The sequence below is a fragment of the Barbatula barbatula genome, assembly GCF_947034865.1.
Source record: "Barbatula barbatula genome assembly, chromosome: 13".
Classification (NCBI taxonomy): Eukaryota; Metazoa; Chordata; class Actinopteri; order Cypriniformes; family Nemacheilidae; genus Barbatula; species Barbatula barbatula.
In genome coordinates, this window is record NC_136776.1 from 22,044,295 (window position 1) to 22,063,692 (window position 19,398).

Sequence of the window (19,398 nt, forward strand, 5' to 3'; positions counted from 1 at the left end):
TAATCCACTTAAAAGAAGAGTTCTGTTCTGCTTCACATTGTCACCAAGAAACTAAACCCAAAATAGAGAAGTAATCCAAAAAAGCGCAGTGTTGGCTCACAGAATGCATTTCTGTCTCATAAAGTGTAACTTCTCCAAAAAATATTATAATCCTGGTTAACAAGAGTGGCATACAAGGGTGAAGCACTTGTGCACTAATCAAACATATATTATCTCACTGGGAATCTCACCCAAGGAATTAAAAAAACATCATGAAAAGTCAATCTGCAATCACATTGAACACTCAAATATACACACAAACGTTGGTGTTAGTAAAGAGCACAGCCCACATTGAAGAAAATACACAACCAGTATCCTGTAAAAGAATATTCTGGAGGGTGTTAAATAAAACCCATTAAAATCAGAGTTGTTTTTGCTGAAAATACATATAATATATATTAATGGGAACATTCTACCTACACTACCTACTTTTTATAAGGTTATAAGGTAGAATTTACCCGAAAATATTAGCTATGACACTGCTGAGTGCGAATTCATCAACGCCCCGGCGGAAAACCTGGAACCATCCTACCGATTCGCTGACAGGATTTGTGGAGCAGCCGGTAAGTTTTTGTTCAACTTCTTTATATCATCATTTAGGCACATGTTTAAATGTTAGCTCTACCATTATTTTCTTCTTTGGGTTTAAAAAAAGTTAAAATTCTGTGTAATACCCCTATTTTCTCGGCGCCACAGGCTGACATTGTCATGATTCTGCTGCATCATGTCATGTTTCTCTTAGTGTAGTGGCAGGATCATGACAGAACCTCGTGTTTTGTGTGGAGAGAGGCAATTATTGTTCTTATGGCCTTCCATACTCTCTCCTGTCTCGTCTTTGTTCCCATCCTCTCGTTACCCTCGTTATTGATTAATGCCCTTCACCTGTTTCCCTCTTGATTTGCTCCCTTATTTAATGCCCTTGTGTCTTGTGTCTTCTGTCTTGTGCTGGTTCATTGTGGTTGTGTGGTGAGTCCATGTGTCTTGTCATGTCTTGTCATGTCTTGTCAAGTCTTGTCAAGTCTTGTCAAGTCTTGTCAAGTCTTGTCAAGTCTTGTCAAGTCTTGTCAAGTCTTGTCAAGTCTTGTCAAGTCTTGTCAAGTCTTGTCAAGTCTTGTCAAGTCTTGTCAAGTCTTGTCAAGTCTAGTTCAGTGTATTTGTAGTTCTTGTTTTGAGTTTGTTAAGTCTAAGTGTAGTTAGTTTTAGTCCTGTCTTGTTATTGTATCCATGTTTTGTTATGTTACCCCCACGTGGGTCTTTGTTTTATTATTTATTAAATATGTTAACCCCTTACCCGCTGTCTGCACCTGGGTCCTCTCTCCGTGTCTCACCACGAGAATCATGACAGACATGGCCTAATTAAAGTAATGTAAAGTTATATGTGGTGCTTAGAGAATGGTTATCTATATACTGTATGTATCCTCATTGGAGGCTGAGCCCCCCTAATATTGAAAACCTAGAATCCCCTCTGCCTGTAACGTTAAACAATTTGTTGTATGTTTTTGCACAGATATTCTATTTTGAGTTTAGACTTTGGAGTGAGCAAAGTAATAACTCCCCGCCCCTTCGAAGGGAGTAGGGCATTAAGTGATCACTTTCAGTAAAAAAAATTCCTGTAACCATTCGGTACAAACCGTAAAAATACACTAGCATAGTCTAATTCCACATCCTGTAAATGTCAGTTTTCTAAAAAGGCCTTAACCACATAAACAGCATCTGACAGCACATGACAAACACTCAAATTTACAGAACAGGAATTCATTTTAAGCCATGTTTAGCAATCACTGAAAGAAAATCCCTTTTTCTAAACTTGTGAATGTTAACAAATTACATTTTTTTCTGTTTATATGGTCTCTTTGATGCAGTGAGCTCACAGAACAACTGTATATTCTCTTTTAGTTTCAAAGCATTGAGGGATACACTTGTCTGTTGCCTCATTGTGAGTACCTGGGGGAAAACCATGAAGAGCTCTTTCAAGACTGCCAGGACTTGTAAAGGAGACAGCCCTCACAACATAAGAGGATATGTGAATAATGTTTATTTAACTAATGTGAAAATTGACATGTATTTTGTTTTTATTTTTAACAGGTAGGAGAATTTGAGAGGCAAACAAACCAAGTAATGAAAGTAATTGTGATGCATAGTCCCACAGCTGAGCAGGACCCATCAGATGTGTCTATATAGAAGGCAACAAAGTTCTGAGTGGGTGTGGAAACAGAACCACACAAGCACACTGTTGATGGGATTGATATATGCCCTGAACCTAGAGCATCTAAGAAACCAGAAGTACAGTTTTGATGTGTTCCAAAATCTTTTTTTGGACCTTGGTGGAGCAAACCCCCTCAAGAAGGTCCAAAGCCTTAAACGTAAGCTAATAGAATAAGCTTTTTTACTGGAAATGTTGATTTTAAGGTATTTTCTGACATCCAGTAAAGACATTAGGTTGTTTTAAAATAGAACATTTTCATGAATTTGTAATGTGAACAATAGTTGTAATTCAACATGAATGTAGAAGGGCTCTTTTGTACTTTCATTAGTGTTTAATATTTAAAAGATGAAATGTTTGTGTCAGCAATCCATGTTTATTTTGAAATGTAAGATTTTCAAGGAGTGATTTTGTAAAAGTGATGTGGTCTCTTACTTGAAATTGAATGTAAGTTCATGTAAGGATTTAAGTGTTTTAAAAATAAAATGTGTTTATTGAAAAAATATATTGCAATCTCCTTTCACCGTTCTTAAGTGAATTCAACCATCTCTTAACAAGTAAAATGTAATTATGTATATTGGCTATACATTACTAATAATAATTAGGTAGATGAACAATACCTGCTGTCAAAGGGTAAAACTTACCCATTTTTTGAAGTAATTACTTGTATAATATATTAGGTCAAATTTTTCCAATTTAATTTGAAGTATAACTTATAAATGTAGGTGCTCTTTACTCAAAAATATGGGGTTGAATATACACCTTTAAAGTGAGTGAGAAACATGTTACGTTTCAGATTCGTGGCTTGTTGCTACATTTTCGCTGAAGTGAATCAAAACAGTTTGTTTACTCTGCACTTTGCTTTATTTTCATTGTTAAGATTCTCAGTTGCCTGTCTGATTTCATTATTTTGTTTATATAGTATTTTTCCCTTCTTTTCTTCCATTTATGTGTGTAGGAGCCATTTTTTGCTTTCCACTAGGTGGCGTAGTGTGACCTATATACGAAGGCCAAAGAGTTTTTGGTGTCAGGTGTGAGGTTGGTGAAGGGAAACATAGTTTTTATCTAGATAAAGATAAACCAAGTTGTAAATTCAACGCTGGATCTTTGCATGGATTAATAAAGGAACTCTCTTCTTTTATCTCAAGTTTATGGACCCATTCTTTTATCACGCTATAAAACTTGCCCACTCTAACCACCAACATTAAGGCTTAAAGGAAGACGTAACAATTTGTGTGACTATTTCAGAAATGGTTATTGACTTACAGAGTTTGCTCATCTGCAATACGTCTCGGAGACGTCTGAACATCTGTAATACGTCCGCTAAAGATCTGGAAACATCTGCTGCGTAAAAACATCTGCTAAACATCTTAGAAAGAGCAGCGTTAAATCCATCCTAAATCATAAACATCTTACAGACATCTTCTAGATGTCTATATGAAGTCTGACAGCAGAAATCTCTGAGATGTATTGCAGATGAGCAAACTATGTATTGCAGATGTAAATGCAGACGTCAAATAGACTTAAACCAGATGTGTGCTTTCAGGGGAAGTCGTTATATTAGTAATATATCCAATTACTAAATTCTTCAATTAAGCATCATCATCTCATTTGCATTTATTGCCTTGCATAAACATTTGCTCGAAATGCACGAACTTTATTAAGATAAATTATTGGACGTTCTTAAGAATATTCTTAAATGTAATTTACTTATAAACATCTTTTCTAAGAATAAAAGGGCACATTTTGTCAATGATTATACTGCAATTGTAATTTGTCCATTTGTTCAACTTTATTTGTGTTACAAAGCACCTCGCAACTCACATTCTTATTTAAGCGTAATGTGTAAAAAAGTATTAACGAATATTAACACAAACATCACAACGTATGCACAACAAATGTAAAAAAATCAGTCTTTTGTATATCAACAGTATTTCCATGAAACCACAAGCACTCAAGATCATGTGTTTGATGGAGTCATGTAATCCAGAATCTGTTCAAATTGACTGCGCAATGTAAACTGAGCATATTCAGATATAACAGACTCATTAGCACAATGTCACACAGACAGTATAATAATGAAATCTAGTAGCAAATAATTCCAGTGTCGTACATCTTCATAATACATTCTGCAGCAATGTATTTTGGGATTATTTCTATTGTGACTGAAAAGGTGTTATAATATCAACATAATGTCTGGTTCATAATCAAACGCACAGATGATATGAGGAAGACGCAGTGGTTCTACATTGAATTGCACCCCGGGCGAGACCCCCTTTGAGCGCCCCCAGCGCACACATAAAATGATGACAAACCGTCATATTTTTTTAAAACAACATAAGTGAAAGAGAAAATTATATTTCTCAATTGCACAAATCAGTTTTTTTGTGCACCTGATGGCTTTGACCTTTTCCTGTCCATCTCTGTTTATAGGCACTCGACAATCAACAGATTCCCCCCTGCCCCCCAACACTGTCACTCAGGAAATGAGTCACTGCCATAATCGTTTTGTATTACTTATTTTTGATTAGCCATTTCACACAATTCAGAAAAACAAAAATGTGCAGGAACTATAGGCCTGTATTCATTGCATTATGGATAAAATGTGCGATATGTGGAAGAAAGTCGAGGTGGTGTGTGACTGACTTTAGCCCACTAATTGAATTTGCGTCATAAATCATAATAATTTCTTCCAAATAACACACATCTTCGGCGAATACCTGACAGACAAAAAAAACACGTACACTAACACTTCTCTCAACAGGTAGTGGTCTAGCTTTTGTTGAAACTAACTTTGTATCAGCACCTATTGTACTATTGCTCTTTGTATGACATATGCTATCGCTTATTGCTCCTCGAACTCTTTGTAAGTCGCTTTGGATAAAAGCTTTTGCGAAATGACTAAATGTAAATAATCACGGCCCTACTAGAGAAAGCTCCTGATGGGTAGCGCGAATTTTCGCCAAAGTTCAGATTTGACGACTGCCCGTTTCGCCCGTGCCTAAAACCGCCACTGGGAAGACGTCAACTCAAAGAAACACTTGAGTATACTGTGTGGTCATCAGATTGCTGTAAAAACACAAGAGAAAAAAAACAAGTTGTTAAATATATAAATTGTGTTCGTTGTTACAATGTTTTGCTGAGCTGTACAGACATTACACATTCAGACTGAAGCCATGACGAGAATGCAGCGATAAAGCGTGTCATTTTGTACAAAATGTATATTTGCCTTCTATTCAGTCTGTTAACTTTTACCATTTGGTGGCAGAATTTTGCACTTTGTGCATTTCCAAGTTCACAAAATCTCTTTTATATATAAATATGTGTGTGCGTGTGGTTTGGGTCTTTTAGCCCTATACAGCAGAAAAGCACAGATTTGTACATTTAGCAGACGCTTTTATCCAAAGCGGCTTACAAATGAGGTGCACAATGGAAACAATTGGAACAACATAAGGACCACAAAAAGCATAAAAGTGCAATAAAACAGGTCTCATATACCCTAACACAGTATACAGAGCTAAGTGTTTTCTTTAGAAAGAGTGGAAAAGAGTCAGAACTGATCGGTCAGGTGCTGACGGAGGAGATGTTTTCAGCCGATTCTTACGATTTACAAGACAGCTTGACACCTCATTTGGTATACCGCTTACAAACAACACTTTTTTTGCTTGTTAAGACCCCACGGGGGCTAAAAAAGCAAGATACAGATGCACACAGCAACACAATCTCTTACCGGAATCTGATTTTGGCGTGCACAAAATGTTGTATCTGCATAATGAATCTCTTCATCATCATGAGTCTGAACTGTTTTCAATAACAATCACAGTTTTCACTCCACACTTTCTTGCACAAAAGACGAAGTTAATACAACTAAAAGGACATAATACTTGCCTCTGTGTCTAGATTTCCTGCAGAGAAAGCACATTACACCCAAAGCTGCAGTCACAACCAGCATTACCAGAAAAACTGTGATTCCCACAAGAAAATGAGGATTCTGCACGAGTGCTGTAATGAACAAATTCAAAAATTAAACGTAGAAATGTTTGACTTCAATGATATTCTATCATGTAGGAAAAGGCCATTTAACACGAGTTTGACCAACCAGACACTCATATCTCATACCTGAACATGACCCACAGACATCATTGATGTCTAGAGTCTGGTTGCTGACCGGATTGCTGACCACACATCTGTATGTGTTGTTGTCCTGATATTCCACCTCCAGAGGAAGAGAGAGTCTGATGTTGAGATCAGACACACTGATGCTGGACAGTAAACTGTTTCCTTTGTACCAGGAGAGACTCACATCATGTGTCACATTCATCACTGAACACAACAACACACATTTTGATGCTGAAGATCTTCCCGATGATGAAGAACATTGAGAAGAGTCTCTGGTGATGACAGGAACAGACAGACGAGCTGGAAAACATGACAGATGAGAAAAGACACGTTACTTACAGAAACCTATAGATGTGCATTTTCAATCATTTTACATGCTCACCATGGACAATAACAGTAAAACGTGCGAATGAGATCTTGTCACTGATGATCTGTAGTTGATAAAGTCCAGTGTGTTCAGTTCTGATGTTTGTGACGGTGAGAGATCCAGTCTGACTGTCCATCTGTAGATGATCTCTAAATAACCCGTCCTTACTAACAAAAGAAATGTTCATCTGTTCCCTTTTAATGATTTCGGCCAGACGACTGGTTTGTTTAAAAGTCCAGAGTATCTGTATGTCCGTCTGTATGTGAGTAAGATTAGTGAGTAAAGTGACAGATTCTCCCTCCATCACTGACACCAACTTCACTTCATCTCCATCAACACCAAACACACCTGCAAACAAAAAAATAACACTAATGTATAAATAAATAGACACATTTATAAGTAAACTAATATAGACACATATAAGATTGGGTAGAAGGCTTGTGTTATTTTATTAACAGTTATCTATAGCCTGCAGTCATCGTTGCGTGTACTTTGCACTTTCACCGGTTATAAACGGACAAAGGTGATCAAGGCGGATCCTTCACCTGTCCATTCATCTCCATGCATTGCTTTCATGGCACATCCTTCACAGACTAAAATATTGATCGCAAGCTCTTTTTATACTTTAAATAATTTATACAGACAAAAGTCAATGCGCATTCACAGCCATTGAAACTCTCAGTCGGATGGCTTCAGGACAAACAAGTTCAAGTTCAACAAGAGTCAATTGTTCCGTGAATTAATGTGAATATAAATAAACGACCTACCACGTGCACGCCATAAGCACAGAGCGAATAAAAGCGATGTATAGATCATATCTTCAAAACGTTGCACATGATGTAGAGGAACTGGTCATTATGAGGGTCACGTCCAAAATAAAAAAAGCTTCAGATAGTTTTCACTTCTTCAAACTGAGATGAAAACTGAAGACAAAAAAACAGTCCGAGAAAGATCAACAAAAAGAAAGATGCACCGCTATAGAAATAAAAGGGTTCGACAGACTGTGGATGAGTCTGTGCAATAGCCCTTCAAATTCCATTTTAGTGCAAAAAAGAAATTGAACGACGAAGAGACAGAAAGGTTTTAGTTTGGCGGGATGTTTTTAAAAGTTTGGAGTACATCCTTTGGGGAGGAGCCACGCAAATCCTGCCCCTCCCAATTCTGTCAAGTTTCGCAATTATACATGCTTTTTTTCATATTTTCCCAGCACAGATAAAACATATAGCAAAAGTAAAACACAATGCTATGTCAAACTGAATGTGAAAGTAAATCATAAATCAAAATCAGGAATCATAAAATCAAAATGTTAAAAAAGGAAGTGGTTACTATTACCAGGGACAGAAATAAACTTTTCCAAAATGTGTTAAATGAACATTCTTCTATACGTTTTTATAATCACATGTGCATTGTCTTTTATTTAAATCTGTATATTCGATCAATCAATTATTTCAACCAATATGAATAATGACAAGCTATAGACAGTAAAAGGTTATCAACATCAACGGCATGATATATATTTCTTTAGATAGAGTAGAAAAGGAATGATGTTTATGGTATTTAAAAGTAAAGGAGACACATCCCTGATAGCACACATACATCTGGCTTATGTCTATTTGACGTCTGCATTTACATCTGGACATACATCTGCCATACGTCTGGGAGACATCTGCTGTCAGACGTCATATAGACCTCTAGAAGATACCTGTAAGATGTTTATGATAGAATGGATGTAAGCTCTTTCTAAGATGTTTAACAGATGTTTTTACGCAGAAGATGTTTTCAGATCTTTAGCAGACGTATTACAGATGTTCAGACTTCTCCGAGACGTATTGCAGATGAGCAAACTATGTATTGCAGACGTAAATGCAGACGTCAAATAGAGGTAAGCCAGATGGATTGTGCTATCTGGGATAGGGTGAAGTGAGAAATTATTAAGAGTCTCATGCCAATTTCTCATGTATGGTTTATCAAAACTTGACCCATTGTAGCTGACTTCACCCTACTGTAAATAAACTCAGGTGAGCAAAAACACGTGTTAATATGTTGGCATTGTCTCTTTGGCAGTTCAGTTGATCGTTGGCTGATGATGTTTCAGTGGAAACAAAGTTGTTGACGGATGCGCCCGCGTTGCCCATAGAGGTTCTTCCTCCAAACACCCGGTTAGACGGGTAAAAAGGCGCAACCACTGTCCCGCTTTATTTCAAAAATTGCCGCCTCCGGACCTGTCCATTCATCTTCTGTGCATTTATACATTGTCCAAAAGGCATCTACTGTGCCATACATGTGCATTCAACCAGCATGCGTGGATTTAACGCAACACTTTACCAGCTATGCATTAGGAATTGATCGTAAGCGCTTTTTAGACGTAAAAGTAAAAGCGCATTCACGTCCATTTAAACTCCGCACCTAAGTTTTGGCTGCTTCAGTAAAAACACACTATAGATATATGATTTAGACAAGTTTTGTGAATTCATTTTAACAACACAAATCACTTACCACGTGCAAGCCATAAGCACAGAGCGAATAAAACCGATTTATAGATCATATTTTCAAAAAGTCAAACAAAAAGCTTCTGATCCTCATGATGTAGAACGATCTTGGTTTTCACTTCTCCACGATCAAAAATCCAAAACAGATCGAAAGATCAACACAAAGAAAGTTGCACACAAAATAAATAAATGAATGAATACAATTGCATATCCTATATGCGATATCCTGTATAGAAATATACAATCATTCCTGTTTCGTGTAAGAAAATCTACGACGCAAAGTAATCTCAGTTCCTAAACACATTGAGCACAAAAGACTGCGGGGTTTGGTAATGTGAGTGGTGTGTGTATGAAATGGGAGGTGCTTTCATTCTCACTTCATTTTATTGAGTTCCGATTAAACGTATCATCACATCTATTGCATTTTTGGAAATAAAATTAAATTTATATTCTGAAGCCCAAGATCATTTTCTGCCTTGTCTTCATTGTGTTCATCCTAAAATAATTACTATTCATCATTTGTATGGCGTTCAAAAGTACATTCATTCAGAACCATTAGCTTCCTTTTGTGAAATGAACTCACACAATGTCTCACTGTATCTAGTGAAAGACTGGTTATAATTCTTTACAAGGGGTTTATGAATAAACACAGACTGCAACAAACAACCCTTTGTTTTTACAGTTCAGACAAAATAATACATGAATTCATGGATAAACAAAATCATACTCTTCATCATCGGTTCACTATGAATACTACTCACCGTGACTTTATTTAGTTATGCTTAGATCACAGTCATCCGCATGACTGTTCGTCTGAAAATCCCTGATCATTCTAAAGTTCTGACTCACAGACCACACATCATCTGCTCCTACATGTTATAAACTTAAAAAACTTGCAGGACTCAAATATATGGTCATGAAGATGCCTTCAATACACTAAAGACCACTTTGGAAACCGCAAGTAACACTGATCCAGCGCAGGTGTCACGGCATGGAAGGACAGAACCCACACGCAGGCAGCAGGTGTGGGAGAAACAATGGTTGAATAAACACAAAACAAGACCCGCGAGGGGGTAAAACAATACAGAGGGAAAATAACACAAAACTCAACAGGAAGACTAGACTAGACTAGACCAGACTAGACTAGACTAGACTAAAATTACTAAACAAGAGGAACACGACAGGACTAAACAGCATTGAACATGGCATTATAGCAAAACGAACGAGTGCAGGACACTGACACAAGGGCATTATATGTGAGACTAACAAAAGGTGCAGGTGTTGGTAATGAAACACTGAAGGAGAGCTAACAGAGAGAAGAGAGGGGCTGGGCCAGAGAGATTGGAGAGAAAGCACATGTTGTGACAGATAAAAAATGTGTTTATCTCCATACAAAACACGTGGTACTGCCATGATCCTGCCCCAAGACTAGAAAAACCTGACAAGATGTGGCAGAACCATGACCACAACCATGGTCCAGAAGAACTTACTGTTTCAGTTTGAACATTTTGACAAAATGCAACCAATAGAACATTTATAACAGAAAATCTTAAAGATTTAATTAGATATGATAGATTTATAAAATAAAGATGAAACCGCAAGTGCTTCATGACCAGTGTTTACATGTTGCAAAGTGGTCTATATTTATGTGCAGGAAATCCCCTTATAATACCGTATAGACAAAATCCTGTCTGAACCCAAACCTGTTTATTATGAAGTTCCTGAGAGACTGTCATTTAAAGGATAGAAAGCAAAACAAAGCCTAAACACGTATTTTAATCTTTAAGTGTCTATATGTCAGTTTCCGTAGTGGCCACAGCTGCCAGACTGTGAATCATATACTCACTGCATTATCTTTATAAAGAAACGTCTCATTCTCTGACAGAATGAATGTCTGCGCTGTCTCTGAATGCCTTATTAAAGCGTTTATTCTTTATAACTTTGTCAATCGAACCTCAGTTCTCATTTGTGGGAAAACCAAATGGTTTAAAAACACGAGTTACAGAAATACACGAGAGCATGACCTCAAAAACAAATAGCCCAAACCAACATGACATGAGAAAACGAGAAAAACAAGAGCGCATTAAATCCACAAGATTAAACAATTTAATGAGACCAATTAAAAGTATTAAAGGCTGCTAGTGCCTTCAAACCATACTGCTGTTTATTTAGGTCAGAAATAAACAAATGAATAAGATGGACCGTGCGATTTCTAATAAAGAAAGAACATAAAAACTGAAAGACGGGACACTACTTAACACATTATTTGTTTATTCAGTCTTGGTGATACGTAAAGTGCGTATTATTCACTGAATGTTGTGATGTTTACATCTGTAGATTACACTAATACTATTGTAACCGTGAAGGCCGTGTTGTTCAGCTCTATGAAGTAAACAGTCCTATCTTCACCCACGTACTGAGCCCAGCGAATGCATAACACCTTCTGCACACCTATAACATACATTCAACGATTGAAGTGGCCTTACACCACATCAATACAAAACGCTCTATGCGCTGAACTGACCTACATAAACAAGACCACAGCACGTCTCATTCGGAGCATGTATGTGTCTCTCATCTATGTTCCATTTGTGGGTTTAAAATACAAACACAAGAGGTCTTGGGGATCTACATCACTGCAAAGCAAAAATAAGAAATAAAGAAAATGAAAATGAAATTGAAATCGATGAACATGAATGATTTCCCTTTTTTTCCAAAATCTCCCGAGGGGGTTCAGAAGGTTATTGGGACTTTTGTGCTTTCTCAGATTGACAACATATAAAACAAAGCAACATGAAATGTGATGATCACAATGCTTGAAGTTGAAGTTGATAAAGTTCCTGTGACTAATGCAACAGCGTGATCTATAATTGATATCAAAGGCGCTTTTACAGGAACGTGCCTGCGTTCCTTCATGGCAACTTCATGTCTGGCGTGAGTTTTTGTACATGAGGCCCCTGGTGTTTTAAATAAATGTTCATATAAAGTAAATGTTATATTTTGGTAATTATTAAGATGCCCATTTACAAACAAACAAGTAAACGCTTTAGTTACAGATGCACTTAAACATTCTTCCTTGGTCTTTAATCTGTCTGTGTTCTGTCTATACAACCCACATCCTGTACAAAGCTCATCTTAGTATAACACTTTTATGTATGCTTCCTTCAAATATAACAGAAATGAAACGCAAAAATAGGTAAAACAGGTTTGAAGCGACAAGGTGGCTCTGGTTACTTTTAACGTCCCATGGTTACTATACTATATATACTATACTATATTTTTAGCACCCACTTGAATTTCGCCAACTCTTTTTTAACCTACAGTATACCTTTGGTAGCCTGATATGTTTTAAAATAAAAGTCCCGCTTGAGATGTCACACATCACTGTGTCACACAACAAAATAGACAGAACCCAGATGCACGCAGACGTAGGGTACAGCAAAAAGCTTTATTTAATGAAACACCCATGAGGGGGAAAACATGAACCAAAAAACTTGCAAACGAACACTTCCCACAGGGAGGACAGCATCTGCCATCAGTTTTTCCATTTGCTATAGTGCATATTCAAACGACATAAATGAAGATTAAGGGCACGCATACAAAGTCAGCCTGAAGCTGAAAAAGCATGTGACACCAGTCAAAGACAACGTTTGTTTGATCCACATGTCAGCAATAAGTGTTTTTTTTAGGTCCTGTATGGGAATATCTTGTGGATTGGATGGTTTTTCATCAAGAACGACAAAAATATCAAAGAGAAAAGTTGAACACAATACAAGTTTGCTATAACGCCGAATAAAGAAATCAAGAAAACTTGAAAGATGTAAATATTTAAAATTGGGTTATGAATTAACCTATGCTGGATTATTACAATTACATTTAAACATTCTCTGGGTAATTTAACCCAACAGTTGGGTTTGTCCATTTTTGACCCAATGATGGTTTGAATGGAATCGAATAAACATTTGAAGCATGAGAGTGCATATCAGAAGCTCTTCAGCATCATAATCAGATTCAATGCAGCTGTAGACGTGCAGGCTCACCATGAGACCATAAACCTAATCAGATCTTTTTTAATAATGACAGATCGAAATATTTTTCAAGTTTTAATGTTCATGACAAAACAACGTATAGAAGCACAGAAAAAGCTTTATGTCTGAAATGTGTAAGAAGATTTTTTATTCACTATCGCCCCCTGGTGGTGATGTCTGCGTTCTCTTGTTCAACTCAGTTCGTAAAACCCTACAGTCAGAGTAGCCACGACCACCACAGCAGAGATGACCAATCGGATCACAGTTTCGGTTAAACTACAACAGGGGGTTTGGTCTGAGAAGAAATACAACACTATTACACAAATTAAACAAAATAAAAGTCCCTGGTAGTGTACATCAACATACCTGAACATGACTCGCAGATCTCAGTGATGTTGAGATGTTGAGTGTGGTTTGTGATGGGATGGTTTCTGATGATGGCAGGAACAGACAGACGAGCTGAAAAACATGAATGCATAGTTTATAGTTTATAACTTTAACTATGGATAAATCTATGCTTCTCGTGTCTCTTTATAAATCAGTTTGCTGAATTTTTTCACACATTAAATAACACACTATACCAAATATTAGAAGAATTAATATAGCAGAAGGGATTTTTGCACTGTAAAAAATCCTGTGCGTGCAAGTAATGAAACGTTAAATAAGCATTTTTTTCCTGTTTAATGAAATGTTTTCCCCGTTTTTCTTGTATATTGGAATTTCTTTTGCATAATTAAAAAAGATTTGCCCGTACTTTCAAAAAAACAATCCTGTAAAACAGACATTTTGTGCCAAAAACAAACCGTAAAATATTGTTTACTGTTTACTCGTAATTTTACACGTTTTTACTGTTTTTTAAGCTGAATTTGACTGTTAACACAAATGATAAAATCTGTGACGGATGTAGTAAATCAGAGCTTTGCTCTATGTGTGATGATATAAACGTATAGTGTCTGTGATCATACAAAAAGAGGGTGATGTCAACACTATATATATATATATATATATATATATATATATATATATATATATATATATGTATAAAATGCATGTGCTTCAAAAAACAGTATTTTTGTTTTTTTTAAATGGTGAATGAAAAAATATCTTATACCTTTAAAAACAAATTCATCAGAATAAACAGTGAACGGTGTGAACTCACCGAAGACAGTAACATTGAATTTCTTGTATGAAGTTCCTCTGTCACTGCGGATCTGTAGTTGATAAAGTCCAGAATCTGTGATTCTGATGTCTGTGATGATAAAAGATTCAGTCTCGCTGTCCATCTTCAGTCTGTCTCCAAATGTGTCATTACTGTCATACATATCAATGTGATTCTTATACATCTCAGCTATACGCTTCTCTTGAGGTCCAAACATCCACACTATGTAATCTTGTCTCTGTATGTGAGTAAGATCAGTGTGTAAAGTGACAGATTCTCCCTCCATCACTGACACTGATGTCACTTCATCTCCATCAACACCAAACACACCTGAAACACACAAACAAAAATACAAAATTGATCCAAACGAATCCAAGTGACAACGTTTAATGGAGACTGTTATTAAAAATGAAGTGGGTTTAAAAACATGATATTTCATATCTGATGATAACATTTTTTAACACTTTCTTATGTTGAAGATATGAAATCTAATTTGTTTCAGTAAAAATGACCTTAAACAGAATTTCTTCACTCACCGTGCGGCACAAACAGGAACAAAACACACAAAACTATCCTGAAAAACATGTATTGTGATTTTTATTATAAACTGTTGTCAGTGAAGAGCTTTACTCTGATCTCTCTCACACTTTTGTTCTCATTTGGAGGTTCATTCGTGTATATGAGATGAAACCACATTTGCCACACACAACACAAAGATACACAAACAAAAGGGCACAACACACTTTGTCCAGAGTCTCGGGCAAGCAGAACAAACCGCATTTATTTAGTTCAGATCTAAACCAAACTGACAAAGGACAAACTCAACACTAAACAAAGATAACTCACAACAGAAATATTTTGAGGACAGATTTAGTCATTTTCTGATGAAGAGAGATCTCGTGAAACAGACTCTTCTTACTTTGTCTAAAAGAAACAGTGCACAGTTCAGATCTTCAAACATGCTTTATCCATCAGTTTAACCACATTCATATTCCATGTGACTAATGTTCAGAGATTCTGTGTGTGTGCATCTTGAGTTTCATTGTGTTGTGTGTTGATACGTCACAGATCTCATGGTTTTGTCCATACGCTGATATGATTTCTATCAAACACAGAAATACACATTTATTTCATGCAAGATAATACAAACTGAAACAGAAAGTGCTTTATTTTCTCTTATACGAGCAGAAAGTCAAATTTATCATGAATGTGTGTGATGTTTATTCATTGACCTGTGACGGATCTCTCACGTGAAGACTGAAGATGATCTCTTTGTATTCTGACCTGTTCTTCTCATCTCTCACGGTCTCTTCTGAAAGCACACGTGTGTTGTGTTACTGTTGTTCAATTTGTGTATTTATTAAACACTGTGTTGTATTAGTTAAGGACGCACTTACTCTCAGGTCTTGTTTGGTAGATCCTGTGCAGACAACAGCACACAGCAGACATCACAAACATCACAACTGACAGAAGAATCAACACATGAAGAAACGAAGATTCTTGCAGAAGGACTTAAACAGACAAAATACAGTAAGACCTTCTGCTTTATTTAGTGCAGTAAATAAACATTATTATAACTGCTGTCATACCTGAACATGACCCACAGACATCAGTGATGTCCAGATGTTGTGTCTGGTTTGTGATGGGATTGTTGACCACACATCTGTATGTGTTTGTATCCTGATATTCCACCTCCAGAGGAAGAGAGAGTCTGATGTTGAGATCAGACACACTGATGCTGGACAATAAACTGTTTCCTTTGTACCAGGAGAGACTCCCACGTGTCACATTCATCACTGAACACAACAACACACATGTTGACGCTGAAGATCTTTCTGATAATGAAGAACAGTTTGAAGAGTCTCTGATGATGACAGGAACAGACAGACGAGCTGGAAAACATGACAATAAAACTTTACTAGTTAATATACAGTATATCTGAGACATCACAATTATTTAACACATTATTTGTCTTATAAAACACAATGTCGCTATGTTTTAAAAAGGTCAATGAATGATAATCATGAAAGAGAATTGTTGTAATTCAGTCACATTTGAATCAGCATGAATATACAGTGTGTGATCGTGATATTAAACTCACCAAAGACGTCAATGTTGAATCTCTTGTATAAAGTTCCTCTGTCACTGATGATCTGTAGTTTATAAAGTCCAGAGTCTGTGATGGTGATGTTTGTGATGGTGAGAGATCCAGTCTCGCTGTTCATCTTCAGTCTGTCTCCAAATATCTCATTACTGTCAAACATATCAATGCTTCTCTTATATATTTCAGCTATACGCTTCTCTTGAGGTCCAAACATCCACAGTATCTGATCTTGTGTCTGTATGTGAGTAAGATCAGTGTGTAAAGTGACAGATTCTCCCTCCATCACTGACACAGACTTCACTTCATCTCCATCAACACCAAACACACCTGAAACACATAAAACTCAATTATGATAAAAATAATCTCAAATTAAAGTTTAACTTTTTAATGAAAACTTCAATGACCAACAGAGTGAAATAACAGTAAAGTCTTTTTAATAAAATTAAATTCTGTTATAAAAATTAGTTTCTTACTTACCGACCATCACAAGCAGGAACAGAAGAGAGAAAATCATTCTGATGAACATTTATTGTATTTGATCAGAAACTCTTGATTTCTGTCAGATGATTTCATCTGATGTTTCGCACACTTGTGTTCTCATCATAAAGTTCATTTGTGTATGGACACACACACACACACACACACACACACACACACACACACACATAAAACACACACACACACATAAAACACACACACATACATAAAACACACACCTCTAACAGACACACACACACACACACACACACACACAAACACACACACACACACAAACACACACACACACACCCACACACTGACACTTTTCTATTAGCATTGCATCCGGCGAGCAGAATAAACCACAATTCACTGACCTCGATAACCTCACATCCGAGCTCTGACACTTCTGAGAAAACTGCCTGTGGTGTCTTTATGAACAAAGCTTGAACATCATTTAAAAAGTATTTTCATTTGCAAATATTGAAACGTAGGCCTTGACTTTAAAGATTACAAAACACAACCAGAGTTACAACCATTACATTTATCTTGTTTACAAAACACACTGTTAACACAATTCAAAGTTAATATGAAAATAAACCAAAATATAGTCACGTTTATTCCTTGAGACATTTTCCTCTGATGTCTGAGACCTGACCGGCTGGGGATGTACAGTAGTTTGTTTATCAAGTCAAACTTCCCTAATACTCTTCATCTCTTCTGTCTGCTTTCATTTTCCTGCTTTGCACAACATGTTTTCTGATCTTTCACATAAAATGTCATAATATGCCACTAGACCCATCCCAGTGGCGGCCGGCCAATAGAGGGCGCTAGGGCGCCGCCCCCCTTAAGCCACAAAAAAAAAAAAATTAAAACAAAAATAGTAATAATAATGAGAAAAACATCAGTATGTCAATATTTGTGTGTTTTAAATATTGAATGCACCCAGTAATACATGTAAAATATGATACAAAATCATATTTGCAACCTTTCCTCTGCCTGTCTGACCGCTTCATCAGCTCTGGGGCGATAGAGAAAGCGCCCCAAGGAGGCGGGTCTATGTAGCAGTTAAGCCAATTGCTAATTTAAGATATGAATGTATGACATAAAATTTAGCCAATCAGCGTTCTTAAATAGAATCCAAGAAGGGCGATCATTTTATCGCCCCAAGCCCTGATAAAATAAGGACTGGGCTCTAGGGGCGCCATTTTTATTAAACGACAATGGCGAGCGCGGACGTTACTCCTACAAGACCCAACCCTAACTCGGTGAAATCTCTCCTCCAAGATCCGTTTGAGAGGAGAACTTTGTCGGAGAAAGTTCGGGTGAAAGAGCTGGGCCCAGATCAACCTGACCTCTCAATCAAACAGCAGGCTAGCGAAAAAGGGAAGCAGTATATGCGCGGTTTCTCCCGTAGCTTCACACACACACACACACACACGTTTCTTTGTATATAGTTGACCTTAGCATAAAAATCATTCAGTTATATATGGTACTCTTAAAAATGTTAATAGTGTGTTTGCTAATATTACTGTATATATGTTTTGTATCAATTAATTGTTGCAGTTCTGGAGCACATTAACAATTAGTTACATTTAGTTTGATCATAAAATACTTTATGCTATTCTTCCAGTCAAAGGTTTGTGTCAGGACTCGGGTCTGATCTGCACTGGTGTCGTTTGTTTTGTTTTTGTCAATCGCATGGGAACCATGTGGTTGGAGTCCGTGTCTGCCCCGCCCCAGTGTTCCTCTGTCTCCCTACACACCTGGTACTCTTTTCCACTCATCTCGCACACCTGCTTCCACTCTACGTATTAATTCACCTGCTATTTAGTCCCCGCCAACAGTCACAGTCACTGTCAGATCGTTCGTTTATCCAGCGTATTGACCCGTGGCTTTTTAGTCGCTACTCTTTCTTGAATAAATTACCCTTGTCTAGGAAACCTCGTCCTTGCCTAAGATTTCGGTCGTGTCTAGTTTTGTTAATCAGTCTTGTTTTGAGGATCATTCTCGTCTGGAAGTTTGTTAACTATTTTTCAGGACTCGTCTTTCTGTTAGATCACCATCCGGTATTTGGAATTTCTCCCGGTGTATGAGTTGCCCCGACACGTCTTCGCTACGTATTTAATCGTTGCCTTGGACTCTGCCTTTTCAGACTTCTAGCCCATTAACCAGACCCCAGCGCCACCATTATCTACACGGTGTCACCACATCTCCCACGACCATCGCGATACCTACCGCACCTTGCCCAGTTCGCTGACTGCCTCGGTCGGATCTCAGCTGCTGGTCGCTGCCACACCACTCGGACGGGAGTCATCGATCATCGCCTCCCGATCTACGGAGGAGACGGCTTCTCGTGTCATCTGCGCAGGTCTTGCGTTACTGACGGCTGAGGAGACCCGAGTCTTCCTCG

General features: G+C 37.3%; 3 protein-coding genes across 6 annotated transcripts; all 3 read right to left on the bottom strand.

The window, feature by feature from the left end:
• Positions 1 to 4,017: 4,017 nt before the first annotated feature.
• Positions 4,018 to 9,538, bottom strand: LOC306903166 (SLAM family member 9-like). Of its 4 annotated transcripts, XM_079472137.1 has the most exons (7): positions 9,225 to 9,403; positions 6,744 to 7,076; positions 6,546 to 6,661; positions 6,362 to 6,458; positions 6,131 to 6,244; positions 5,973 to 6,043; positions 4,018 to 5,311 (listed from the first exon to the last, which is right to left on the bottom strand). In XM_079472137.1, exons 1-7 carry the CDS (start codon positions 9,271 to 9,273, stop codon positions 5,267 to 5,269), a joined length of 825 nt encoding a protein of 274 aa, XP_079328263.1. In that variant the 5' UTR covers positions 9,274 to 9,403; the 3' UTR covers positions 4,018 to 5,266. The 4 variants fall into 4 exon arrangements, with proteins under 4 accessions (XP_079328263.1, XP_079328262.1, XP_079328265.1 ...); XM_079472136.1 differs by having other exon boundaries at positions 6,362 to 6,661; positions 9,225 to 9,538; XM_079472139.1 differs by lacking the exon at positions 5,973 to 6,043 and having other exon boundaries at positions 9,225 to 9,536.
• Positions 9,539 to 12,647: 3,109 nt separating this feature from the next.
• On the bottom strand, positions 12,648 to 14,728 carry LOC306903175 (uncharacterized protein). The gene is made up of 3 exons (XM_079472148.1): positions 14,405 to 14,728; positions 13,612 to 13,704; positions 12,648 to 13,540 (listed from the first exon to the last, which is right to left on the bottom strand). The coding sequence occupies exons 1-3, from the start codon at positions 14,688 to 14,690 to the stop codon at positions 13,437 to 13,439; spliced, it is 483 nt and encodes a 160-aa protein (XP_079328274.1). The 5' UTR covers positions 14,691 to 14,728; the 3' UTR covers positions 12,648 to 13,436.
• Positions 14,729 to 14,981: 253 nt separating this feature from the next.
• LOC306903167 (natural killer cell receptor 2B4-like) lies at positions 14,982 to 16,847 on the bottom strand. Its single transcript, XM_079472140.1, has 5 exons — positions 16,506 to 16,847; positions 15,994 to 16,296; positions 15,802 to 15,915; positions 15,637 to 15,716; positions 14,982 to 15,506 (listed from the first exon to the last, which is right to left on the bottom strand). The coding sequence occupies exons 1-5, from the start codon at positions 16,789 to 16,791 to the stop codon at positions 15,444 to 15,446; spliced, it is 846 nt and encodes a 281-aa protein (XP_079328266.1). The 5' UTR covers positions 16,792 to 16,847; the 3' UTR covers positions 14,982 to 15,443.
• Between the last annotated feature and the right edge of the window lie 2,551 nt (positions 16,848 to 19,398).